Source organism: Chelonoidis abingdonii, chromosome 2, assembly GCF_003597395.2.
Source record: "Chelonoidis abingdonii isolate Lonesome George chromosome 2, CheloAbing_2.0, whole genome shotgun sequence".
In the NCBI taxonomy this organism is placed as follows: Eukaryota; Metazoa; Chordata; order Testudines; family Testudinidae; genus Chelonoidis; species Chelonoidis abingdonii.
In genome coordinates, this window is record NC_133770.1 from 243,555,864 (window position 1) to 243,583,456 (window position 27,593).

At 41.8% G+C, this 27,593-nt stretch overlaps 1 protein-coding gene across 1 annotated transcript; it reads left to right on the forward strand.

The window, feature by feature from the left end:
- Positions 1 to 3,235: 3,235 nt before the first annotated feature.
- On the forward strand, positions 3,236 to 27,257 carry C2H8orf89 (chromosome 2 C8orf89 homolog). The gene is made up of 7 exons (XM_032784748.2): positions 3,236 to 3,282; positions 13,181 to 13,341; positions 14,487 to 14,643; positions 18,509 to 18,604; positions 23,640 to 23,750; positions 25,578 to 25,642; positions 26,966 to 27,257. The coding sequence occupies exons 2-7, from the start codon at positions 13,218 to 13,220 to the stop codon at positions 27,115 to 27,117; spliced, it is 705 nt and encodes a 234-aa protein (XP_032640639.1). The 5' UTR covers positions 3,236 to 3,282; positions 13,181 to 13,217; the 3' UTR covers positions 27,118 to 27,257.
- The last annotated feature ends 336 nt before the right edge of the window (positions 27,258 to 27,593 follow it).

Genomic DNA, 27,593 nt, shown 5'->3' on the forward strand with positions numbered 1-27,593 from the left:
ACAGTGAATTTTTGATGGTGAGTGGCAGCTATTGGGATGTTATGTGTACACCATTAATCTAACAAATCTTGCATGGGCCATAGGGCAGAACAGAATTGCATTAGTTTTAAGATTTAGCTCCACTGTTTGAAGGCCAGTGTAACACATTGTTACTTATCTCTGTTTGGTTATAAACTCTATACTTATTCAGCAGAAATGTGGTTAGTGGGTACACAGTACCCACTAAAGAGTGACTGAGACAAGCTCTGTATAGAAATGTCACCTAAATCACTCATATGGCCTTGGACCCAAGACTGTTCCCAAACAAAGATATCATATGGATCTTATTAAACAATAGTCAATATTTTTCATTCAAAAGGAGAATAATTATTGGGCCAAATTCAGAACAGGTTTGAAGAGATACAGCTGCAATGAAGTAAACAGAACTGCAGCTGTTTACACCTGCTCTGAATCCAGCATGTCTTATTCTGCTTTAAATGACAAGTCTTGTTTTAAAAATGTAGCAGTTTTTTAGCAGATGATTTTTTTTTCACCCCGCTTATCTTGTACATGGAGCAGGATCTCAACAAATATACACTATCCTACAAACCCAAATAGGTTTCTTATCATGATCGTTGGCTTATCATTTGGTAACACCAACAATATTTTTCAAACAGGCTGGTTTCCAAATGAAATGAGATAAAGTTTCTGGGTTAAGCATTAGATTGCAGTGTTTAAAGCAGTATATTTTCTCCCCTTTAGCCAATTTGAAGTTCAGTAGAAAAATCCCCATTGAAATAAAAGGTGTTTTATATTGTATTAAATACCATTTTTATTAGAAAATCTACTACTGCTGCAGTCATATGTTCATTCAGGCACATGCTTAAGTACCTTGCTAACTTTAAGCACATGAAAAGACTCACTGAATTCAGTGAGAACTATCTGAAGTCAGTGGGACTATGCATATGCTTAAGTACCTTGCTGAACTGGAGCCTTAATGCATTTATGGCTGACTTAGAACAATGTTTCCTTATCTCTCGTCTCCTAATGCCCCTACTCTACTTCTGCTACATTGATGACATCTTCATCTGGACCCATGGAAAAGAAGCCCTTGAGGAATTCCACCATGATTTCAACAATTTCCATCCCCTGTCATAAACAGATAGTAGGAGTTAATGGAACAGAAATAGTTTACAACTCTTTTGACTGTAAAGGGTTAACAAGTTCAGTAAGCCTGGCTGTCACCTGACCAGAGGACCAATCAGGGGACAGGATACTTTCAAATCTTGAGGGAGGTAAGTTTTTGTGTGTGCTGTTAGAATTTTGTTGTTGTTCACTCTGGGGGCTCAGAGGAACCAGATGTGCAACCAGGTTTCTCTCCGATACAGGCTCTGATAAGTTCAGAATAGTGAGTACTAGGTAGATAAGGCGAGTTAGGCTTATGTTTGTTTTCTTTATTTGCAAATGTGCAAAACAGGCCAAACAGGAAACTGAATTCAAAAGTTCACAGGGCTTTTCCTGTTTACCTGGCCAGTGCCTCTGAGTTCTGATTGCTGTCCAGAGCGTCAGTGGTGCACTGTGGGATACCTCCCGGAGGCCAATAACGTCGATTTCTGTCCACACTAACACTATTCCGATAAAATAATATCGATTTTAGCGTTACTCCTCTCGTTGGGGAGGAGTACAGAAATCGATTTACAGAGCCCTTTAAATCGATTTAAAGAGCACTGTAGTGTGGACGGGTGCACCGTTAAATTGATTTAACGCTGTTAAAATCGATTTAACGGCATAGTGTAGACCAGGCCTGTGTTTGCACAACTCATGACGACAAAATGCTGTAAACATTTTTATGACAAACGCCAAAAATATAGCACTAAAATACAGTACTATACCTCTTATATTTAAAGGTCAGAGTCTGTAATGTTTGAGTATTTTCTATAAGATTTCAAAACGTCTTGCTCGTTATAATGAGGAAAGTTCAAGGAGGATGGAAAACAAAAAGGGGAGGATATAGAAGAACTTATTTCTTTCCTACACTGATTCTTTCAAAACAACTTCATTTCAAAGGCATGAATAATTACCTGCAAAGAACATTGCATCACACAGTTTGTGAGGCTCTGAGAATATTCTACAGACAGAACCTTGGGACTTTGGCTTTCCAGTTAGTTTATGCCTCACGGAAATGATGATCTCATTTCCAGAGTGCTCACAATTTCTAATAGGTTGTTTCCTGTTAATAAGTTAAGATACTACAGCACATGCACACACACACAAACACACACTTCAGAAAACTAAGATACTGCAACGTAAATGTTAAATAGTAATGGCCTGTGTTCTGATGTGCTGTTATTACTTTTGTAAAGGATAGTGTCATCAAATATTTTAAGCATAGAATTTACATTTTCTGTAGGAAAAAATTTTTTAAAAGGAGATTGACAGGGAGTCCAGTATCAGTTTATTACCAGGGCAGTGATTAGGATGGCAGAACCTATGTGTGTACCAGAACATTAAGCAGAAGAAAATGGGATTGTGAAAAAGACACTTATTTAAATACAGAAATTGGATAACTAACAAAACTGATATGCAGTTATGAGTACTGAAATCTGGACACACAAATCTGTTGTATAAATCTTATCTTTTCAGTCTGGGTATATTTTAAAAATAAGTATTTTAAAAAGACACTTTCAATAAAATCAGGTCGTTTCCTGCTATTGACTTTTAAGCGGAACTCCTTATTGACTTAATGGGGAGTTCTGCTTAAAAATAGTGAGATTTAATTATAAGCTGCTTTGCACACATGCAATTTATACATTTATATAGAACCTTTCATCGTGAAGGATCCCAAATTGCTTTACAAACTGCACATAAGAATCACACCAACCACAGCTAAAATACAAACAGCTCAGTGGTGAAACATGACACCTGTTCAGCAGTGTATAGTGATCTACACAATTTAGAACAGGAAACAAAGAGTACCCAATCCAGTTGAAAATTCAGAGAATTGGATAGGAAGTTGGAATTTGACCAGGACATTAGGGCTAATACTAACTCCAAGGAAAACAAATCCTATCAATTCATTTATATTAAAGGCTGTGGTAGAGAAAATTGGTGGCAAGGTAATTAAAAAATTTTGTTTGAGATTTTTGCTGTAAACAGTAATTAGAGTTTGTTTACCATTTTCTTTTGGTATTATACATAGGAACTTGGTTTTCTTGATTTTAAATATCGTTTTATCATTTTTTGTTTTACAGAATCATATGTAAAAGAAATTAAATACCCAGAGTCATCATTCCTCTCCGAATGGTAAGTCTGTTAATATAGTATGTGACATAAATGAATACAGTATTCTCACAAAATAAGTAGGGATAATTTTCTTTGTAATTGGATTTACCAATAGCCTACTCTAACTTTGCTTTGATACCAGAATAGGTCAAGAAGAATATGGGGAGATTGGTTCATGAAAGGTAGAAATTTGCCTTTTTCTGAACTGATCAGGCTACTAGTTGTGTTACGGAACGTTTGTGTGAGACCGTCTTTTATCTTGAAGAAGAGAGAGATTGTATGAATTTCCAGTTGTCATGTACAGTTCTCCTTTCATGGGTAGAAAGGAGAATTGTGTATATCATTTATGCCATATTTGGACTTTAGCTAAATAGAATACAGTGCTATACTGTCGGGTTCTCATTCTTTTCCTGAATGTGAGGTATGATATGTGTCGTCTCCTACAATTTGCTGTTCCCAAAATGTAGTCATGTAATCCTAAACATTTAGGAGTCTTTTATAGAGATGGCTGGTACCTTCTTGATTTTTGATGGCTCTGCAGCCCAAAGATTATGCTGGTTTTTTTGCTTCAAAATTGCAGAACAAATGTATATTCAATTAACTATTATTCCTAGGAGTTACAATCCACCAGAAGTATTAGGTCACAGAAAAAAATGTATTTTTATGTTTGACATTTTAATATGCTAGTGAATTATTTTCATCTGTGTATAACTTTGGGAAGAACTGCATCCCTATCACAAATTTTGGTCAGGACTATACAGAGCGAAAACCTTTTTTGTAATAATTGAAGGCTATGCAAAAATCATCTAATTGAAATTTCTTGTATTTTCTGAAAAATTCTGAAGTTCAAAATGAGTGTGTGAATTTTTTTCCCTTTAAATGTGGCATTCTGTTTGTTTTCGCTCTCTCTCTCTCTCTCTCTCTCACACACACACCCCTACCCCTAAGCCACTGTGCTCTTGAATCACTGACAACAAAATCTAATTTGAATGAAATAGAATCTATAAAATAAATTCCTTCTGGATTATCCTGAAAAAATACATGATTGGAAGAACACAATGTTTATTAAAACATGCAAGAAAATCCTCATATATATTGTTGCCTCACCCTCTAGGCAATTTTTTTTGGAGATCTAGTAAGGTGATTAGAAAATCACTATTTCTGACACTTCTGACTTAAAATTCCAACCTGCTCACTTCAAGGCTGGTGAGTTTGCTTTCAGAAACTGAACTGCCTTAATAATATCTGTTTGCATTCCAGTGGGCGATTCTGTTCCACATCACTAAGAACTTAAAGAATTCCTTGACATTATGGGTTTTTTAATAGCTTTTCTTTTCATTAACCTAAACAATTTTCCATTAACATACCAGTGTTACATCTGTTTGTTTAATGTCTGAAAGGATGATGTAAAACCACTGTAATGGTTCCTATACTGGTATCACTCCATCTGAGGCCATCCCTTCCAACAGAGGGGCATATAGTTGAGGCAGCGCTACATTATTCCTGGTATCAGAACAGCCCATTGGAGTAATAGAAAACCAGTGTAAAATACAACTAACCACTGTCAATTCTACTTCCAAGTATTGCAGAGTACTGAACTGTTATCCAAAAGGCCTCAGGATCTGAGACTGAATACAAAAGTGTCAAAGCAATCTTTACCACACTTCCCCTCCAAGCTGTGCTGAGCACCTGGATCATAGCATTGGATTTTTGTTGTTTGGTTTTTTAATGTAAACAAATTATTACAATATCAAACAAAATAATAAAACACAAACTGTAGCCTTCGCTTATTAATAGATATCTTTCCTAGCTAAGAACTACTAACTGTGGTATGTAATCTATCGTTTAAATCAGACTCTGTACCAAATAACTGGAGGATAGCTAGTGTAATGCTCCTTTTAAAAAGCAGCCTTTTAAAAGCCTTTTTAAAAAAGGCTCCAGAAACTATCCTGGTAATTACAGATCAGTAAATCTAACTTCAGTACCGGGCAAATTGGCTGAAATGAGAGTAAAGACCAGAATTACCATCACACAGATAAACATGATATGTTTGAGAGGAATCAATATGGCTTTTGTAAAGGGAAATCGTGCCTCACCAATTGACTGGAATTCTCTGAAGGAGTCAAAAGGTATGTGGACGAGGATGATCCAGTGTACTTGGACTTCAGAAGGCCTTTTGACAAGGTCCCACACCAAAGACTCTTAAGCAAAGTAAGCAGTCATGGGACAATGTCCTCTCATGGATCAGTAAATGGTTAAAAAGTTAAGAAACAAAGGGTAGAAATAAATGGTCAGTTTTCATAATAAGAAGAAGTAAATAGTGGGGTTCCCCAGGGATCTGTACTAGGACCAGTGCTGTTCAACATATTCAAAAATGATGTGGAAAAGGGGGTAAATCATGAGGTGGCAAAGTTTTCAGATGATACAAAATTACTCAAGATGTTTACATCCAAAGCTAACTGCAAAGAACTACAATGGGATCTTACAAAACTGAGTGACTGGGGAAGATTAAATGGCAGATTAAATTCAATGTTGATAAATGCAAAGTAATGCACACTGGAAAATATAATCCCAACTCTCTATATAAAATGATTGGGTCTAAATTAGCGGTTACCAGTTAAGAAAGAGCTCTTGGAGTCGTCATGGATAGTTCTCTGAAAACATCTGCTCAACGTGCAGTGGCAGTCAAAAAAAGCTAATACTATTAGGAACCTTTAGGAAAGGGATAGATAAGAAGACAGAAAAAGCATATTGGCACTATATAAATCCATGGTATGCCCACAGTTTAAATACTGAGTGCAGTTCTGGTTGCCTAATCTCAAAAAAAAAAAAAAAAAAAAAAAAAAATTATCTATTAGAACTGGAAAAGTACAGAGAAGGGCAATAAACATGATTAGGGGTATGGAACAGCTCCTATATGAGGAACAGTCCAGTCTTTTTCATCTCTCATCTTAGAAAAGAGACAACTAATAGGGATATGATAGAGGTCTATAAAATCATGACTGGTGTGGAGATGTAAATAAGGAAGTGTTATTTACTCTGTCACATATCACAAGAACCAGGGGTCACCCAATGAAATTCATAGGCAGCAAGCTTAAAACACATTAGGATGTACTTCTTGTGCATGGACAATGCACAGTCAGCCTGTGGAACTCATTGCCAAAAGTGGAGGCCAAAAGAATAACCGGGTTCAAAAAACAATTAGATATGTTCGTGGAAGATAGTTTCCCCTCCCCGGTTAGCCAGGATGGTCAGGGATGCAACCTCCAACTGCCAGAAGCTTGGACTGGACAACTGGATGGATCAATCAATAATTGCTTTGTTGTGTTCATTTCCTCTGAAGCATCTGGCACTGGCCACTGTCAGAAGACAGGATACTGGGCTAGATGGACCATTGGTCTGACTCAGTATGGCCGTTCTTATAAAGTAGATTTTCCCCTCAAAATTCAGTCTGTTACAGAGCTGGCTGGCTTCAGAGGAACAAGAATCCAATCTTTCATGAAAAATAACCCTGCTCAACAAGATGTCTTGTCAATGAATGGATCCAGAGTGCCTGTTTCCGCTTTATGTTATACTGTAACAGTCTTTTGTCTTTATTCATAGAGGGCAATCCTTTGTCTGTTACATTGTTTCTTTTTCACCTCCAAGTGGTTTCATTTGATTGTAGTTCTATCTGATCAGTTTCCATTGACTGTTCTGTAATGGGGCAATGGTAGACAGTTGAGCTTCGCATTACGTCACTGGCTAACCAGGGAGGGATGGCAATTTCCTTCTGCATGAATAGACTGACACCCCTGGTGACTCCTTTTAACATTAAGACCAAAAGGGCATACACATAAGTCTAGTTGCATCATCATCACTCCCATAACTGCATTGGTCATTGGGGCATTATCACTGAAGAGCAATCAACCAATTGTCTCCACCGCTGATGATTGTGTGTCTGTGCTTGAGTCTCCCTGAAGTCCTTTCCTGTCCACTCTTTTATGTTGTCAGTCCCTCTCTTCTTCTGTCTACCTTTTCTTCTCTTCTCCTGTACTGTCCCTTGGAGGATGATCTTGGATAGGCCAGATGATCTTGTTACATAACTGTACTACTTCAGCTTGTACTTCTCATGGTCATCAGAAAGTCTTCATATGACCCAGTGCCTTGGGTGATGATGTTGCAGACCTCTTCATTAGTGATGTGGTTGAAGTAGATGCCCAGGATTTTCATCTGACTCTCGGCTGCCTATCAAGAAAGGGGGGCCTGGAATTGTCAGCCGTGAGAAAGGAAGATGCAGCTGAGCAGACCTGCAGAGGCAGACCACAGAGAACCAGTTTGGACTGGTACAAAGAACACCAGGAACAGAGGTCACGAAATGAAACACCCCCAAAGGCACTCTGGACTTAAAACCCTCCTGAGAGCTGGAGCAATTTGGAGATCACAGTGGACCCTGGATGACCTGGGCCCAGGACAGAACTCCATTCACCCTTCCCCCTCTTCTGCTTACGTTACACCCAGGCTTGGCTAGCCTAGGTTAGAGCGTGTGTGAATATGAAAATGGGTTAGGACTTGGGGCACTAACGGTTTCTTCCTTCCTCTGAGTGACATGGGGAGTACCCCTCACTCTCTGCTGTTATTTTGTTATTTTACTAATAAAGCTTTACTTAGACCCTTGGTGTGTTTCATCATCTACTCCCCTAAAGATCCTGTGGCTTCAGCCTGAACACCTGATGCCTCAGGCAGATTGGTAACAGAAATCTGTCACATCACCTCTACTACCTGTATTTTCCGTTCAAGTTCTGCTGTAAGGGTCCATGTCTCGAACACATACAGAAAAATTGAGATGACCAATGCATGTCGCAGTTTCAGTTTGGATTCCAGGGAGATGTTCTTATTCCTCCAAACTGGCTTTAGCTTTGCCACTGCTGCTGTTGTTTGCGCAGTTCTTGCCTGAATTTCTGCCTTGGATCCTTCATCAGTGATGATTGCCCCCAAATACTTGAACTGTTTCACTGTCTCCAGCTCTTGTCCACTGACAGTGATAAGTGAGCTGATACTATGACGTTTGTTTGTTATCGGCTTGGTTTTCTCTGCACTAATTTCCATGCCATATTTTGCGGAGGTTTCATCCAGTCATTTCACAAGGTTAGCAAGTTCGTCTTTGCTGTCTGCAAGGCCATCAGTGTCATCAGCGAACTGAAGATTTGAGATTGTTCACCCACCAATGCTGACTGTGCATAAGTGATCTTCTAGGGCATCAGTCATTATGCACTCCAAGTAGACGTTGAACAGTGTGGGCGAAAGAAGGCAGCCTTGCCGGACTCCAGCGGTGGTGCAAAACCACTCTCCTATTGTGCCATTGACGAGAACAGCACTGCTGGCCTTGGCATACAGTTGTTTAATGGTAAGAATAAGCTTACGCCCAATGTGGTACTTCTTCATGGTTGCCCAGAGAGCAGAGGGGCATTGCTGGCATATGATGGTGTATATTACATTGGCAGATGTGCAGGTGAATGAACCGATGATGGTGTGGCTGATCTGGTTAGGTCCTGTGATGGTGTTGCTGGTGTAGCTTAGTGGGCAGAGTTGGATCGAGGTTTGTTGCACTTGATTGGTTCCTGAGTTAGGTTACTACTGATGGCAGTGTGCAGTTACTTGGTTGAGAATCATGCTTCCAGGTGGTCAGGTTGTCTGTGGACAGGACTGTGCTTGCCACCCCAAGGCCTGGTGAAATGAGGGATTCATTGTCCAGGCATGTATTGTAGATCCTATGATGGACTTGTTGGAGGGGTTATATAGGCTGGAGACTGCACGTCGCCATATGTAATATACGCATCAAATTACCAGCCAACATGCCCTCTGCTATGTACATCTCGGGCTCCAAACTGCGACAGTTCCCTACGGGGGAAAAGGATAAATGGGACACAAATTCAGATATTAGGGAATGGCAATTATACAGAAAACCTGTAGGAGAACACTTCAGTCTCCTCAGCACAACATCAATAGCAGATTTAAAAGGTAGCCATTCCTGCAGCAAAAAAAACTTAGGACCAGGACTTCAAAGAGAAACTCCTGAGCTTCAGTTCATCTGCAAATTGACATCATCAGCTTCATTTGATTAAACAAAGACTGTGAATGGCTAGCCAAACTCAAAGCAGTTTCTCCTCCCTTGGTTTTCATACCTTCAACTTCTTAGAACAGGCCTTCATCCTCCCTGATTGAAATAACTTCTCGTTATCCCTAGCCTGCTCTTGCTTGCTACTTGCATATATGTACCTGCCCCTGGAAATTTCCACTGCATGCATCCGACGAAGTGGGTATTCACCCACGAAAGCTCATGCTCTAATACGTCTGTTAGTCTATAAGGTGCCACAGGACTCTTTGCTGCTTTTACAGATCCAGACTAACACAGCTACCCCTCTAATACTCTGTATTTATCAGCTCCCTCAGTGCTGTTCTTGTCTCTCTTAAGTTCTTTTCTAATGTCACACATTTGTAGTATTTCATTTGTGACCCATGGTTTTGTCTTCTTATGATGTTTCCCAAGGATGTCCACTGCTGCCTCGTTCATTACAGCATTGAAATTGTTAGTCATTGTTTCTACGTCTTCCTCTAGAGTAAGCGGTGGGGCAAATTTTCCACTGATCATTGCTTGGAATGACCCTGCAATGTTTTGATCTCTGAGTCTTTCTAAGTCAAACTTGGTTTTGGTGAACTTTGGCCTGACAATTTTCCTTAGCTGCAGCCAAAAATTTAGGATTACAAGGTCATGATCACTTCCAATATCAGCACTGGGGAAGCTCCTTGTTTTAGCTCTGTTAATCCCAGAACAAAATTGGTTTTGCACCATGATGTAGTCGATCTGGCTGTGATATAGACCATGAGATGTGTGCCATGTTGATTGTCTGGATGCTTTATGTGCTCCTAATGTTTGTACTATAACCAGATGGTTATAGCTGGCAAACTCCAAAAGTCTCAATCCTCTCTCATTGGTTAATGCATTACAGAAAGGACCACAATAATCTCGCCAATCTGCATCAGTACCCACTTTAGCATTCCAGTCTCCCTGTACAATCAGGATATCTTTCTTGTGTACCTTATCAATGATGTCTTGGAGATGATTGTAAAAATATTCAATTTTCTCACATCATAGTCTGTTGTAGGAGCATAGACTTGTACCACTGGGAGGGATAGCTCAGTGGTTTGAGCATCGACCTGCTAAACCCAGGGTTCTGAGTCCTTAAGGGGGCCACCTAGGGATCTGGGGCAAAATCAGTACTTGGTCCTGCTAGTAAAGGCAGGAGGCTGGACTCAATGACCTTTCAGGGTCCCTTCCAGTTCTATGAGATAGGTATATCTCCATATATTATATTATAAATGGTACTGCCTTTAGGTGGATGGAAATGAGCCTGGTGGACATTGGGCGGCATCCTAATACTGAATTCTTGATATCTTTAAGCACAAGAAATCCTACACCATTGACATGTTTGTCCTCTCCACTGTAATAGAGTACATGGTCTTTTTCCATTAGTATCTGTCCAAAGTTCTTCCATCTGACCTCAGAGATTCCTAGGAGGTGCCAGGTATATTATTCCATTTCATATATGGTTCTTTCAACCTCCTTATTTGTCTCAATGTCCTTACAGTCCATGTGGCTATGGTGATGTTATCTCTTCCACGGATCCTCTTTGTTGGGGTTACACCAGTAGTATACTTGCCACATCTACCCTGGTGGGAGAAGGATGGCATGGTCATTATTAACCGGGCTGTGATCAATCCGGGTATAGACATAGTTGACTGGCTCATCATATGGTTGCACTATTCCTTAAATATTGCGTGTGCATGTGATGCCGACAGGCCCTATTCGTCAGCGGGCAGTATCGAATCGGGGACCTCTGGAGTTTAGTGCATGAGCTAAAAGCCAACTGGCTGTTAGCTAAGACTGTAGAGCAGACTCATTTTCTCTCTCTTTCTTTAAGTGATCTCAGTGCCTCTAGATGGGACAGAACACCACACCCAGGTGGTATGTGGGTTACATTTGCAAATCACACCATGATTATGAGCATCTAGAAGTTTCAGGCTTTCAGTAGAGACAAATGGACAAATATCTTGTAAGCAATGTATTTGATGTAGTGAATTTGTCAGGTCTGAAAAGAGAGTTGGTTACAAAGGTTCTGAGCTGAGTTTGCTGCCTTTCTAGCACTCATATCTCCTGACAGAATTAAACCTAGATCTTCTCCATAGTTTTGGGAAAAATCTTGTGGGATGGAGCTGGTGTAGTTCTGAGTCCAGGAGAATCATTTATATCTGAGTTATTGCCTCATTGGTAGTGTTCTGTAGGTTCTAATTGATTTGCCAAAAGTTACACAAGATGTCCGTGACATAGCAGCTGAGGTGAAAGTAAGCTGGTACAGTCCGGTACATCATACTAGTCAGAAAGCCAGTACACAGCTACTGTACCAGCAGGGCCACTGATGTGGGGGAAGCAAAAGGGGCAGCTGTCCTGGGACCCCATAATTTAAAAGGGCCCGGGGCTCCCAGCAGTGGCTGGAGACCCTGGCCCTTTCAATCACTGGCAGAGCCTTGAGCGATGCAGGCTGGGCAGCACTGAAGAGCTGTCTGGGGGAGTCTGGCCCTAGCCCCGCCGCTTCTGCCCAAGGCCACGCCCCTTCCAGGGACCCAGAGCTGCCTCCCCACCTTGCCCAGGACCCTGGCCACCTTGTGTACCAGTAAGTCTGTTAACTTACTTTCATCCCAGCCTTGCAGGGAATAAAACCTGGCTCTTCTCAGTCCCTGACCAGCATCCTAACCACTGAACAGTCCTCCTTCTCCTATATTTTCATATTGTAGCTTGTGTTCAATAGCCTCAATGTTCCTTTAGCTCTCTGCTGTTATCGTGGTGGGTGGAAGAAAAGCATTTGAGTGTTTTCTGATCACAAATCTACCCCCCTTTTTCTTTGACTCATTTTTGGTTGGATGGAGTGAGGATGTGGCCAAATGACCATCCACTTCTGTTCTTGACTGGAATGCAAAGTTACCTTTAGCGGTTTAAATAGGGTAGATAACTTTTTCCATGGGGTTTTGTAGTGGCTGACATCACTACCACCACCATAGATGCTGATACATAGTGGGAGCCAGTGATTTGCAGGATTGTATATTTGTGACCAGAAAAAGTTGTTTTTCACTATTAAAAAAAAACTGAACCTGGTTCTTGACCATTCAGTACACATTACTAAAGCTCCTTCTTAATAAATAAAATACATTTATATTATTTTTAAAGCCCATGATTCTCAGTCTTTTTGTACTAGGGATCCAAAACCAGATTAGTTTAAGGCAACCCACCCAATCCCACAGTCCTTTGTTGCTACAAAAATTGTGAAATTAGACTGATAGCAAAAACCTCCAGATGGTTTGGAGGTTTTGTGGGGCATGCTGTTGGCATACATGCTAAAAGGCTGGGGGAAGAGGGGTTGTGGCTGTCTATTGCCTGAGACTGTTTCGCCTTCCGTAATGCACAGCCCTAAGCAATGGGAGTTTTGCAACTTGAAGAGGCTTTGGAGCCAGCTAGACAGCCTCTTGAAGTAATATTTTCCTTCTCCTGGAGCTGAATGTGGTGTATGGTGAAGAAGAAATGGCTGAGAACCTGAAGCAAGGGTTGGGAATGGAGTAGGATGGAGGCAGGAGCTGGATGGAGAATAAGTGATTCCTTCCATCTCCTGCTCACACTCCTGCTGGGTCCTAGTACCTATGGGATTTTACTGACTTGTTCAGTCAGCAGTCCACTTATGGGTAATTTCCCATGTATTGAGAAGTCCTCATTCAAAGTATCTGTATACGCTGGCAACAAGATTTGTAACTTTTGAAAAACATCAGCCACCTTACTCTTTAAGCACATATTTGAATCCACGGTATCTTTTTCATTTCATATCTGAAACAGCAGATCACTTTCATCTCAGGCATCAAAAGAACAAAAAATGCCAAGTCTAACGTCTGACCACAAATATCTGAATAATAAAGCCTCGGGAAGATCATTGGGATGTTTTCCCTTTGAAAGTAACTGGAGGAGCGCATTGTTAAAGACAGAAAGGATAAAAAAAGGTAAATAGTTAACTTCAGAAGCTGTCCTTTCCAGTGCTGCAAATGTGTGTTGCGGGGGGGAGGGAGGGGGACTTGAACTTCTAGTGCTGCATTTCTCCAAGCTTAATTTTTGGCATTCACAACCATATAGAGCTCTTTAATTAAGACTTCTACATAATCAGTCTGTTCTGTGTGTCTTTTCTTTATAAGGACCTGATCCCTCTCCTTTTAAAGTTAATAGAAATTTGACCATTGATAAAGCTAAGTTTTGGCCACAGATATTTTTGGTAGAGGTCATGGACAGGTTACGGGCAGTAAACAAAAATTCACGGCTCATGACCTGTCCATGATTTTTCCTGGAAATACCTGTGACTAAAACTTGTGGGGGTGGGGAGCTGCCTGGGGCCCCACAGGTACCAGGGTAGGGAGACCTGGTGCTGTGGGGAGGGGTGAGTAGCAGCCTGGGACCTCCACTGGTGCTGGGGGAGTGGGCTTGGTGGGACTGATAGGCTCCCTATCTGGCTCCCTGGCTCCATGTCTCCCCCACCCCAGCAGCAGCAGAGTTTGGGTGTGGGAGAGGACAGGGGATTTGGGCAGGGGACTGGGTGAGATGGGTTCTGGACAGCACTTACCTGCAGGTTTGTCGGAAGCAGTGATATTCCTCTTGCTCAGCAGCTGAGTGGAGGCATGGCCAGACATCTCTGCACGGTGCCTCTGTCTGCAGGCACCACCTCTGCAGCTCCCGTTGGCCAATATGCCTGAACTGCTCCTGAACCAGGCACACCGGCTGATGCGGAAGTCACAGAAGTCGTGGAAAGTCACAGAATCTGAGACTTCCATAACCTCTCTGACAAGCTCACAGCCTTAACCATCGACTTCAGGAGGAGCAAGATTTGGCCTTTAATTACTAATGTACCTTGCATTTCCTGATATTTCTAAGGGTTTCATATGACCATGCATTGAGTGAGACATGTGGTTTTTGTGAAATGGCCTCACTTTTTTAAAACAAACAACCCAAGTGTTTTTTCTCCCAATGATATATCTCTACTGATTTCATATATAGTAAAAACTTAACAAACTCATCTAATTTATACTCCTTAATGTGTGTTCTAATTATGATCAGATGCTAATATTTTATGTACACTTCTGTGAATATTTACTTTAAGCAGAATACTCTTCAACCTTTGGCTTGAGAGACTGTGAGGAGAGTGCTGCAATATCAAACCTTACTCAGGGAGTCCAGACCTATCAAGAAAACCCATCTTCTATTCTGCAGATGAAAAAAGGATTTGCATATGGTGCTGCTAAACCATTTCCAACTAGGTATATGTCCATAGTCAATGTTTTCATATAAAAAGTATTTATTTTAGAATATTTTAGGTTTTTAGAATGAAAGTGCACCCTGGGCATATTGCACCTGAAAAGACTTGTAAAAGAGTCCAAGTATTTGATAGCTTTGTCAAATGAGTATTTGCTGGAGAGAGTGGGAAGCGAAACTTGTAGTTTGTTTTCACACCGGTCTTGAGTAATGCAGAAGAATAACTTAAAAAGTATAAACAATTGTAACCCTTCTGCCTGTCTGAGTTGGCAGCAACAAAGGCCAGGTTCAGTATCTAGGGGTTCCGTTTCAATAACACAGTGCAAAACTGGCTTGAGCCCCCACCCAGTGACCTGGGACAATTTTGTAACACCCCCCGGGCACCTCTAAGAGGCAATACTTCCCCTCTCGCAAGCACAGAGTCTGAGTGTAGCAAAGTCCTTTTAATAAAGGAAGGAAACAGTGCGGCATTATGTTGGGGAAACACCACAAACAGGATTCATAACACAAATCGTGAGCAAAAGACCCACCCCCAAGTAAGTTTGGCAGTGTCTTTTTCCCCTCAGGGTCTTAAGTCCAGCAATCCAAAAATTCCCCAAAGTCCCAAGAATCCAACAACCCAAAAGTCTCTGTCCCTGGTCAGTGCAGCTGCAGAGTTCAAAAGTTTATCTAGAGAGTTTTACCTCCCAGCCTGGGTGGAAATGGGGTGGGAGGTATTAAAGGGCACCTTACGTGGTCTGAGACTGACTGCCCTGCCTCGCTGAGGGGTTCTGTTGCAGCCTTCACCAGCATTCTGCCAGTCGTACCATGAGCTGCTCGAGCTGTCCCTCAAACGGCTCCACTCTGCCAGCCACTCCACTAGCTGTACCGCAAAACTGCTCCACTTCACTAGCCACTCTGCTCCACCAGCCATCCCGCAAGCCACTCCAACCATCCCACAAACTGCTCTGCTAGCTGCTCAGCAATGTATCTTCAGGCCCACCCGCTACTTAAAATAGCGCTCAGGGCTAGGGTACACAGGAGAGTTACAGCGCTGGTGGTGGCTTTACAGTGCTGTAACTTACTCTCCATCCACACTGGCAAGGCACATACAGCGCTGTATCTCCCTGGCTACAGCGCTGGTTGTACTCCACCTCGACAAGGGGAATAAAGAGAACAGCGCTGGTGCTGCAGCGCTGGAGTGCCAGTGTAAACAGTGATTAATCTTACTATGTTGTAACTGACCTCTGGAATTTTCCCATAATGCTTTTACGTAAAGATAACACTCTTTGTTTTGTTGTGATGCTTCTCTTTGTTTTGTTGTGAACTCGAGGCTCCCAGAGCTGCTTATCTAAAAAAAACCACGGCTACTGTTTGCTCAAGCAGAGGCAGGCAGGGGGATGAATGTCCACAGCTAGTGTTTGCTTGAGGAGAGAAGCAGAACGGCTTGCAAGGGGTGGGGTCCGTTTCGGAGTAGTTGCTTATCTGGTCTGTGAGGGAAAAAAACAAAAGGCTATTTGCATTTAGTGAATGAGAGAGGGGTGAGGGAAGGGATCGGAACTTGCAGGGGAGGGAGCTGACACACAGTGTCAGCTCCAAAAATCCACGCTCCCTGTCACACTCCACGCCACCCCCCTCTTTTGAAAAGCACATTGGAGCCACTTGAACGCTGGGATAGCTGCCCATAATGCACCACTCCTAACACCACTGCAAATGTGGCCAAACTGCATCGCTTTCTCTACACAGCTGTACAAAGACAGCTTTAACTCCCAGCGCTGTACAGCTGCAAGTGTAGCCAAACCCTCAGTGATTTCAACTTGTAGTAGGGGAGCCTTGGTGCTGGTGTACCTTTGGCCCAAAATGAATTCCGCTCAAGGGCCTGTAGCTAGACTCCTAATGGAATCAAAATTAGCTCTGATATTCTACAGGGGAGAGCGAAGGCAGTGCAGTTGGTGTTTCAGGTCCTCAAGAGGAACCCATACCACCAGGCACAAATACCTGTCTCCAACCTCCCTCTCTCTCAATTCACTGGGTTTTGGAACCCATGTCTCTTGTCTAGCAAGTGCTATTTAGTTGATGGCAAGTCCCTCTGTCATAAAACAGTTCCACTGTCCTTGATTCACATAATCAGGGTAACAACACTTTATTCTTCCTACCTCAATAACAGAGAAACTGGGGATCACACAGCAGCCAAAGACCATTTGGGCAGGCAGTCCCTCATGTTAGGCAGGGTGGGTGTGCCCATGCAAACGAGATCAGCTCCTGAAGTCCTTTTCCATGGCTCACCACCAGATGTCAGGGTAGAGCTCATCCTGACTCTGCTGTCACAATTCTAATGATGTACTTCAGTTGAGTCAATGCAGCAATAAGGCAGATTGTCTTATGTCCAAATCCAGAGTAGGTTCCAAGGCACATCCCATATATACTATTAATTCACTGACACTCAAAGTTGATATTAATTCTGTAACATGGCACACTATCAGACTTGAAGCCATTGCTAGAGAGCAATCAGCAGTTTTTTCACCTTACCAGAATCACAAGAAATAAAGCTGTCCTCCTAGTAAATTCCAAGTGTAGCTGTGAAGAGCAATGATGCTTCTGCGTTCTGCTGAATAGAAGATTTCTTCAATAGAAAAGAAGTTAATCCTTTTGATTGGAAAAAGAGGGTCCACATCTGGATATATGTAGATCTCTTACTCTTCTTATAGAAAGTACCTTTCTAGACACATTTCTGAAATAATTCTATGCTTATATCTTGGATCTAGCCCTCTAGAACTAATTTGTGTGTTAGTCAAATAGTAAGTTAGTCCATAACTCCTACAGGCATCAGGAATGCCTTTTAGATACAGAGAACATCTACTGTGTTAGCAGTGACCAGATGTTCAATAGTCATTGTATAAGAAAAACTATGAGGATTATTACCTTGAAGTTAATTTTCCAAAATTTCAAGCTCCCTTCTCAGCATTTTGCTTTGTCTCACAGTGTTCTTACTAAGAAGCTATTGTCTGTGCTCCTCTTTGTATCTAATAATTTATATCTGTTTGCTTCAGTTGGGACGCCATGGTTCCCACACAGGTGTCCACCGAACTTACGTATATAAGCAGGGGAGTAACTTTTCTCAACAAATATGTTTCTCTTCACTCCCTTCCCTGTCTCTCGTCCCTTGGTCCCTCCCTATATAAAAGATGTGAGGGGGACAAGTCCCCTCCTTGTAATTACACCAGTGCTATCCACAAAGTAGCTTTGTCTGGGACTTTTTTCTTATGGTCTTCAGTATGATTTACAAACTGCTGCCATGTGTGGATAAGCTGTCTATCTGGAGTCACTTCTGGACATAAGTAAATATGATGGGTAAACAATAGCAATAATAGCATGTGGCACTTAGTTTTCAACATACTAAGTCCCTAAAAATATCCTGTTTTCAGCTAAGTTCAGTATATGTAATATTCTGCTAACATTAGCACGTATTGCACTTCATGTTTTTGTTACAAATTGCTCATGCCAGTGAATCTTTTCCGAATCATTGTTCTTGATAATGATAAAGCAAACAATAATTAATTACAAAGTAATATAATCTGTACTCAGTAAAAAAAGTGGCCTTTCATACATGCATTCTTACTCCTTAAAACAGTTTGCCAGAAATTCACCCATTATTGAAATTTTTGTTGGACTATCTCTCCTAACATACTGCAGCTGGAATTTAGTCATAATTATCCTGTGATTTTAAGATCAAAAACACTACTTAAAGGATTCTTATTTCAGATACAAGTCATCTCGCAATGTTAATGATCTTTGTTCTGGGATGGTATTCAATAAAGCATGTTATACAATGGATTATCATTTTAGTACAGACTTCTGTTATCTGTTTAAATCTTGTTCTAATGTTTTGAGCTCTTATAGTGAAGATGACCATCATTTTGTGCCAACTTCAGACATACTTCCACAGACCTCATCACAGTATTTAGGATATGAGTTTTGCAAAAACAGGTAAGTCTCCATTTAAATTATTATGTATCTTCCTTCCCTGAAAAGTTAACGAAAGATTTTAAGTTACTGAATATGCAAAGAGATCTTCATAATGTGGTTCTTAAACTGTTGCTCCTTTTTAACTGCTTTTTTCCAGTATGTATGCAGTGTTGTTGTAGCCATGTTGGTCCCAGGATATTAGAGAGACAAGGTGGGTGAGGTAATTTTTTTTTATTGGACCAACTTCTGTTGGCGAGAGAGACAAGCTTTCGAGTTTACACAGATCTGAAGAAGAGCTCTGTATAAGCTCAAAAGCTTGTCTCACCAACAGAAGTTGGTCCAATAAAAGATATTACCTCACCTACCTTCTCTCCCTTCTCCCAATATGAAATTTTGCCACCTCTTATTTCTGTGATTGAGATACTGGATTAGGGCCTTCTTCTGGAGATGATGGAGACTAATTGCTCCAGCTTTCAAGCACAAATTAATTAATGAATACTAATAAGTAAAACTTGTATTTTCCATAACACCAAACAAAATCATTTTGCTGTAGCAGTACGTCCTCTCTGCTGTGGCAGTATTCTAGAATTTGAATTCTTAGACTTTCAGTTTATAGTGCAATATTGCTTGTGAGGGACAAATATTTTAATTTAGGAAGACAGCCAAGTGGCTCTCAGATAATATAACTAATTTTACCCTATTCCTTGTAATTCTGGACCCATGTTGCAATTTGAAAGAACCAGGTCTGTGTACTTTTTATGAATTTAACTAAAAAGAATAAGCAAGCACATATTTAGATTAAACAAATTTATCAATAAGGCTAAAACTACTCTAACTGTAGTGAACTAAGAATGAAACAATACAATAATCAATTAAGATAACAATTGAGATTAAATCAGTAGATCAATGAGTTAACAGTGACATTAGTTTACATATTTAGTGTAGTTATAGCTGTGTCAGTCTCAGGATATTAGAGATACAAGGTGGGTGAGGTAATATCTTTTATTTAACCAACTTCTGTTGGTGAGAGAAAAGAGCTCTGTGTGCCTTGAAAGCTTCTCTCTCTCACCAACAGAAGTTAGTCCAATAAAAAATATTACTTCATCCACCTTCTCTCTCTAAATAGTTTAGATTATCATTTATCAAATCATCAAATTAATAAGCAGGTAATCAAATTATATCATGAGGTTGACCTAAGGAAAAATTGCTTTTATTTAACCAAGAGACTGAAGGAGGTGGTAGTTGTCCTTTAATTTAACAATCCCAACTGAGAGATCCTGTCTTGACTGTGAAATCAATTGTCAACCAAATGTAGGATGTGACTGTTGGTTTTGAGTTTAGATAATGACTGAGGGAGATTCAGTGGGGTAGCCAGCATGGGATATTTGGGTGGGCCCCGACTTTGAGTGGGCAGGCAATTATGGAGGGAAGGGGTTTAGGAGGGCAGGAGGAATGCAGGTCCACCTCCCCCTGCAGCCAGCCTTGCAGGGGGCGATGGACGGACCCTCTAGTCAGGGGTTCCCTAGTGCCTGGGCACACACCCAGCTCCGGGAGGAGATGCTGTTTTTCAGCACACACAGCTCCCGACTGTCTTCCAGGTCCCACTACCCCACACCGGGCCTGGCTCCCCCAGGTGGCAGTCCTACCTTTTTTAAAAATCTCCTCTACTGATGCTAGCCGCCCACTCACTCGTCCTCCTCCCAGTGGTGGATTAACCACTGGGCCAACCTAGGGCCCAGGAAAATGGGCTCTTCCGCACCCCGACCTTCTCAGCCTGCCCAATGCTCCTGCTGTGGAGCAGGGTGGGAGCTTGCTCCACTCCACCAGCACTCCAGCCTGGGATCAGGATCCGGATGTGGGGGCTTGGACTGCTCTGCCCACCTGCCTGGCACTCCAGCCAGGGCACTAGTTGCCCTGCTCCACCCGCCCATTCCTGGCAGGAGCACCAGGCAGGCAGAGTAGAGCAAGCCCCAGCGCTCCAACCCCATTCCTTTGCAGGAGCACCAGGCAGGCAGAGTGGAGCAGCGCAAGAGCTGGGGCCAGAGCAGAGCCAGGGCTGGGGGGTGGGCCTGGATGCTAAGTGGGTTGTCCACAGCTCACCCAGGCCCACCCGTGGCTATGCTCCTGGGGAGATTACATGGAACGGTAAACTGCACTCATCTGGTTTTAAGGACGTACAGAGATCAAATTTCTTTGTCCACAACTTCAGTGCTACTCTGCTTCCTCCTTAAAACTTTCTGTTGCTATGATAGCTATTATTCTACTCTCTTACTCCTTTCCCACTTCACACAAATACCACGGAACAGAGGTGTTTACTGAATCAGGCTCAAATAGCAGCCCTATATAACAGAGACGTCACCAATTTAGATTCGCACCCTAATAGAATAAGGAGGCACTCCTCCCTTAAGACAAAACCTAAAAAGAGAATTGGAACTTTGCTTTGTGGTCTTGGGATCTCAGTTGCTGCAGTTACTAGAACCAGGCAATGTAGTAGCTTGGTCTGAGCTTTTGGCACCACTGAGGGAGTCTTGGATAGTAGTAGGCTGGTTATACTAGCATAGCCAACAACATGAGTCTTCTCCTCCTTTTACCCTGGGTTGTTTGCCCAAGGGGAATGAGAGGGCCACTTAGCTTCAGATTGCTGGTGGATCGAAAGAGCACATTCTCTTCTGCAGTCTTGACCTTGATGAGGCAGTTCCCACTTACTCTTCCTCAAGGACCATCTTCATAGCTTGGGGACAAATTTGATGGTCCTTCTACTTGGATACATCCAGCATGGCCCAATCCTCTCATGTGGGCGGGCTTCAATCTGAAATCACTATGGAAAGTCTCACTCAGGGATGACCATTGTCTGGACAGAGCTGCTTTTACATCTTAGAAATATAAATTCCATTTTAGATCAGATAACTGAAGTGTCCCCAGACCTAACTTGTATATGAGCTCCCCCCTCACAGATTTTCCCATCTTACTTTAATAAACACATTGCATTTCTATTTATCAGAGGATCTCAAAGTGCTTTAAAACCTTAAGCAAGGAGGCTCATGTAAAGTAAATAAATAATATCCCCTTCCTATAGGTGGGGAAATTAAGGAAGAGCAGTGAAGAGACTTCAGCCAGGACACACAAATCCAACAAATCCAACAAACAGAGTTGACTCCTGACTTGCAATCCTGTATTCTAACCACCATACTGCATTCCCTTCACTGTCTTCTTCTGCTTTAACACTTTGCTGTCCTTAATGGGATATTCATTCCAGTGGTCTGTGGTGAACCTACTACACAAAGTGTTTTGTTTTTTCTTCTTTTCTGTATGTCAGTTCTCCCCACCCTTGAGAGAAGTATTACTTCTTGAGAAAGTTTGTTAGGCAGATATTCTGTCTTTGATTAACTATGTTCTTCAGGCCCTATATATGTCATAAAAAGGGCAAAAATGAGTTCTCAAATATATACCACTGTTGGCACTGACTTAATATCTCTTAGGGTATGTCTGCATTGAAGCTGAGAGATGTAATTCCCAATGAGAGTGGACATATGCACACTAGCTCTGACTGAGAACTATAGCCTAAAAATAGCAATGCGGCTTCACAGCTTGTGCTAGCCACCAGAATATAATCCTGTCCAAGATTCTAGGTATGTTCTTAGGTGACTAGCTGAAGCCACCGCCCATGTTATCGTGGCCACAATGCTATTTTTAGCACACTATCTTGATCTGAGCTAGCGAGTGTATCTTTATCCAAGCTGGGAATTGCACCTTTCAGCTGCATTGTAGACATACCTTAGATACTGACAGTTCCTTCTTTCCTAGTTCTACACCTCTCAACAAAAAAATATACTGATTTCCCCACATGTTGGATGCTCCTCAAAACCAAATCTATAGGCTTGTCTTAGACAGGGAATTCTCAGGAAAGTTAGCATGAATTAGCTAGTATATGAATTTAAAGTACAACGGCCTCTTCTGCACTAGCTCCCTGTATGGACACATTTATTCTGCACTAAGAGTGCCTTTTTGCACTTTAACTTAATCCATTTTCAGTGTCAGTTCCACACAGCAGTGCAGTAGGCCGGTACGCTCTGGTGCGCCGTACCAACAAGATATGTATAGCCGGCATACCGGAAAGACACCGGAGGAGCTGGCGACCCCACACCTCCTCTGGCATGGCTGTAGTACCCCCAACCCTGCCCTTCCACAGAACTGCCTCCCCTCCAGCTCCATCTGTACAGCAGCAGCCCCACTGGTGGACAGGGCTGGGAGGGTGGGGCTAGGGGTGGTACAGCTGCCAGAGGAGCTGCCAGCATTCTGCTCCTTTCCCTGCTTCCCCTCCCAGCGAGGAAAGGTGCGGAACCCCCAGCCCCACCCCCCAGCCCTGTTCTCCAGCAGGGCTGCTGCTGTAGTATGAGGATGGAGAGACAGCTCTGTGGAAGGGCAGGGGTTGGGGCTGGGACTTCTGCTCCTTTCCGGGCTAGGAGGGGCAGCAGGGAAAAGAGCAGAATGCTGGCACCTCCTCTGGCAGCTGTACCATCCCCAGCCGTGCCCATCCAACCCTGTCCTCTGGCAGGGCTGCTGCTGTTCAGATAGAGCCAGAGGATGGAGATGCACTGCCGCGGAAGGGCAGGGGTGGGGCCGGGGGCAGTAGAGCCGTGCTGACCAGTGGCTCCATGTTCTGATCATCTATTGAAGTATCTGGCACAGCAGGAGGAGATAGAACACCTCCATCCCCTGGTAACATGGGATGGATCATGGGGGGGGGACTGGGAGAGAGTATGGGCCCTAGGCTGGGGATAGGGTGGGGAGGAGTCAAATGGAGGGTCACATGGAGAGGTCATGTGCCCCCCCCTTAGCTGGTGCTCTCCTAGTTCTTTACCTGCCCCCACAAAAGGATGCACCCCTCATTTGGGAACTATTGTTTACAGTGTAGGATCACAGTAGGGCTAGGAGTGATGGAGAAATGACTGGTGAAAATCAATATTACCAGCAGAGCCTTTCTCACAATATCAGTTGAAATAGAAATCCTACCCTTCTAAATCACTTTTTGAAAGATGACTACTTCCTTCTGCAGGGGAGACGTACCTGTGGTGGATCTGCAGAAGAGAGGACTAGATTTTTGGAACCCAAGTCCACTGAAGATGCCAGCCATTCATGATGGAGGTGGAGAGATAGGAGCTTTGAGGTAAGGAATTTTTAGTGGAGATGGGGGAAATGTAACCCCAGTTCCCTTATGAAAAGAAACACATGATACGGCATATCTACAGGAAAGGAGGAATCAGGGAAAAGAGAAACAGAAGGACAGTGGTTTAAGCATTACTGTGCAAAGAACTTTTTTGCTTGTGTAAGCTGCATCTCCACTTGGAGAGTTGCCAGCATAGTTCTATTGGTGTGTCTTTACCAGCAAATCCTTTAAGTGTAGACAGGGCCTGAAATGGCAGAGCACTGGAGAGAGTCATATGTGGAAAAGAATCTGTACAAAAGGTAAATGGAGGAGGGATGTTGGTGGAAAAGATCAGACTGTTCTGTGCTCCTCGGGCAAAAAGGTTAGTATATATGCACTTGTATTACTTTCTAGTGACTTGTTTGAAAAACATTGGGCAGAAAACTGGATGCTCTATCATCTTTGTGTTCAACATTTTACTTATTGTAATTAATAACATTGAGGCCATTATAGTCTGGCGAAATAAAATTCCAGAATGGGAAAAAGTTAAAAAGGCTACAAATGTGGTTACTACTTTAAAATTAGATGGAACATATACAGGTAAGTACCAGATTAGGATGGTTTCATATTCACTAGACCAGTGGTTCCTAAACTTGTTCCGCTGCTTATGCAGGGAAGGCCCTTGGCGGGCCGGGCCAGTTTGTTTACCTGCCGCATCCACAGGTTTGGCTGATTGCGGCTCCTAGTGGCCGCAGTTCGCTGCTCCAGGCAAATGGGAGTGGAACAGGCCAAGGGACGTATTGGCTGCCACTTCCAGCAGCTCCCATTGGCCTGGAGCAGTGAACCGTGGCCACTGGGAGCTGCGATCAGCTGAACCTGTGAATGCAGCAGGTAAACAAACCAGCCTGACCCGCCAGGGGCTTTCCCTGCACAAGCGGCGGAACAAGTTTGGGAACCACTGCACTAGACCTAAATGTCAAGGGATATATCCTAGCCCTCTGCTCAATCCCTTTGTGCCATTCTGGTAGTATAAGGGGGATGAAGGGCTGTTCTAAGAGAACAGCTGCAAACTCCTGTGGTGTAGGGGGAATCACTGGTGGCATAAAGAAAATATCTATTATTATATATCTAACAAAAAATGTTCTTTATAGTTACTTCTGGAGATGGACTGGTTTGACTTACCACCTCCTGACCCAAAAGTACTGTCTGCAGAAAAGAGCCAGAACAGGTGGTTACTAATCCTTCCCATTCAATTCAATGAGATTTAGGAGGTTTTTTCCTTTGCTGTTCTTTATTGTCTATAGTTGTAGCCATTGATTTGATAGTCTCTGCCTCTGAGTCTTTCAAATTTTGCTGATTGTGGGTACTTTGAAAGGCTCAGTGGCAGAGACTATCAAAGTATCTACAATCCCTAACAAGCCCTAATTTGTCTATAGAGTACTGGGCTAGGAAATAGCAGATCTGGGTTCTGTTTCCAGCTCTACCACTGATAAACTTGCCCTATGCCACAAAGCATAATATCCGTGCCTCAGTTTACCCATCAGCATGAGGGTAATGGGCATATCAATATTAAGGAATTAATATTTGTAAAGCTCGTTTAGGCAGTTGGATGGAAAGGGCTATGGAAATATAAAATAATTATAGAATTCAAGAATCCTTTCAACCTCTCATCAACAAAATAGTCTTTCTCAACTCCCTTGGATCTTTGGGAACATCATTAGGAAATACACTAATGACTTTCCATACAGTGAATAAATCTAACCATTTTTTTTATTTGTGCTCTCTATAAAGTGGGTGTTTTTTATTCAGATATATTAATTCCAAGACTTTTCACTGTGACATCTATAGATCCAAGAAGAATAACCACATTTCCAGCATATGTTCACTTCCAGCGGGACCCAGATACAAGTTCGGTAAGAAATGTATAATACATGTACAGTTTTAGTGTTCAGCTCTTATCAGATGCTGTTAGAATTGAGGAGTTGTAGAAGGGGCAACTCTAAGGGCTTGTCTACATGGACAGTTAGTTTGTGGCAACTGAGGTGTGAATTTACCCCACCCTAGCCTGCTACATACTAACTCCCTTTGTGGTCTCTGCTGACAAGCATTAACAGTTTGTTAATGAGCTTTGATCTAGTCCTCTTTGAAAGAGGATTACATCCCCAGCTTGTCGCAAACTCACTGTTGCTATAGACAAGCCCTAACTTGTCAATGCTTTACAATATAGTTGTCTTGTGCCATATTAGTCTGTATCCACAAAAACAATGAGGAATCCAATGGCACCTTAAAGACTAACAGATTTATTTGGGCACAAACTTTCGTGGATTAAAAAAACCTCACTTCTTCGGGGGTTTTACCCACGAAAGCTTATGCCCAAATAAATCTGTTAGTCCTTAAGATGCTATTGGACTCCTTGTTGTTCTTTTGAAAACTTCTTTGTGATAAAACTTGAAATGCTAGTGATTACATATATTTACTGACGGGATAATGTTTACAATGAAGTGTATGAAAAAATAACACCTTTTGCAGGTGGTTAAAAACAAGAAAAGCTGGGTTGGATAATTGTAAAAGACACTTATTTTGAGTATACTGTCATCACCTCTTAAGAATTATTCCTGTTCTAAGATGACAGAAGAGTCAAACGAATAGATGTTTCTTGGTTTTTCTGTGGATTTGATTTTCTTTTTCTATTTTTTGGCTCAGAATTTCCATTTGTCAGTTCAGTTCCATGAATACTTGTCTGTATGGAAAGAGTAATGTGACACAACACATATTAAAAGCGCCTTATGTAAAACTATTTCTACATGTGGTGATAGATGAGCTAAAAAGCAATGTGAAAAGAAGTAGGAGAAAATAAATAATAGTGGGACTGAAAACAAGACAGAGAGATCTGTTTTTTTAATAATTTGCCAAAAATATGATAGTTAAAAATGTCAGTATCATACATGTTTTTGGCAACTTTTGTTTGTCCATTGCCCCTTTCAATGTGGATTTGACTGTTGAGATGTTCACCATTTAAAAATACATATACTATCAAGACTTACTTTCTAGAATCCTACATCCCTAGGGTGAGGTTTTAAGTTGAAAGTGAAATGCCAAATTTTAGGGTTAGACTAGTGATTCATTAAACACAAACCAGCCTTTCAAGTAACTCTGCTGTGACGTATTTCTTATTAAAGGTACTTAAGACCTACCTAATTTAGTACTGTAGAATCAGTGTTTTTTCCCCCCCTTAGGTCATCACCATTTCACAGATCCTTTTGCTGGAGCTCCACCTGAATACATACATAGACTCTCTGAAATAAAATCATTTCAGTGTGAAACTATACGTCAAGAGCAAAACAAAAAATTGAAAAGGGGCAAGAAAGAAGAAACATGGACAAGCTGATGGGCAAGAAACAAGCTCTTGTGTACACTATTTTGTGAGCTTAGATGGTTTTGCCCACTGAAATACAAAAACTTTGCTTTTAAATACAGTCTGATGCTAAATAATGATTTACCTAAAAACCTGTTTAATGTAAACAAACTGTAAATACCAAATCTTGTGATATACTTAATAAACATTTTATATATTTATACAGAGCAGCGTGCAGTGTTTTCATTAAAAAGTCATAACTTGAGTCTTAAAGATATGGATTACATTTTTCTATAATGTAGACCTGAAATATTAATCTTTAAATGAGAAGCAGACCTTTGATTGTTTTAATTCTGCCACTAAAAACTAGCTACGTGTACACATGAAAAATAGACTTCTGTGGTGGAAACTACAGTATGTTTCATCTTTAATAAGTTTACTTCTCTACTAGATAAAAGGGCAATTGTATATACTGTTAATGATCTTATCTCATTTTGCAGTTTAATATA

Excerpts from the sequence above, each read along its gene's own strand:
- C2H8orf89 (XM_032784748.2), top strand. The coding sequence starts at position 13,218 with ATGCCAAGTCTAACGTCTGACCACAAATATCTGAATAATAAAGCCTCG. Across the intron at positions 14,644-18,508 it reads GCTAAACCATTTCCAACTAG|CTCTTATAGTGAAGATGACC; the intron begins GTATATGTCCAT and ends TAATGTTTTGAG. Across the intron at positions 18,605-23,639 it reads TATGAGTTTTGCAAAAACAG|GGGAGACGTACCTGTGGTGG; the intron begins GTAAGTCTCCAT and ends TTCCTTCTGCAG.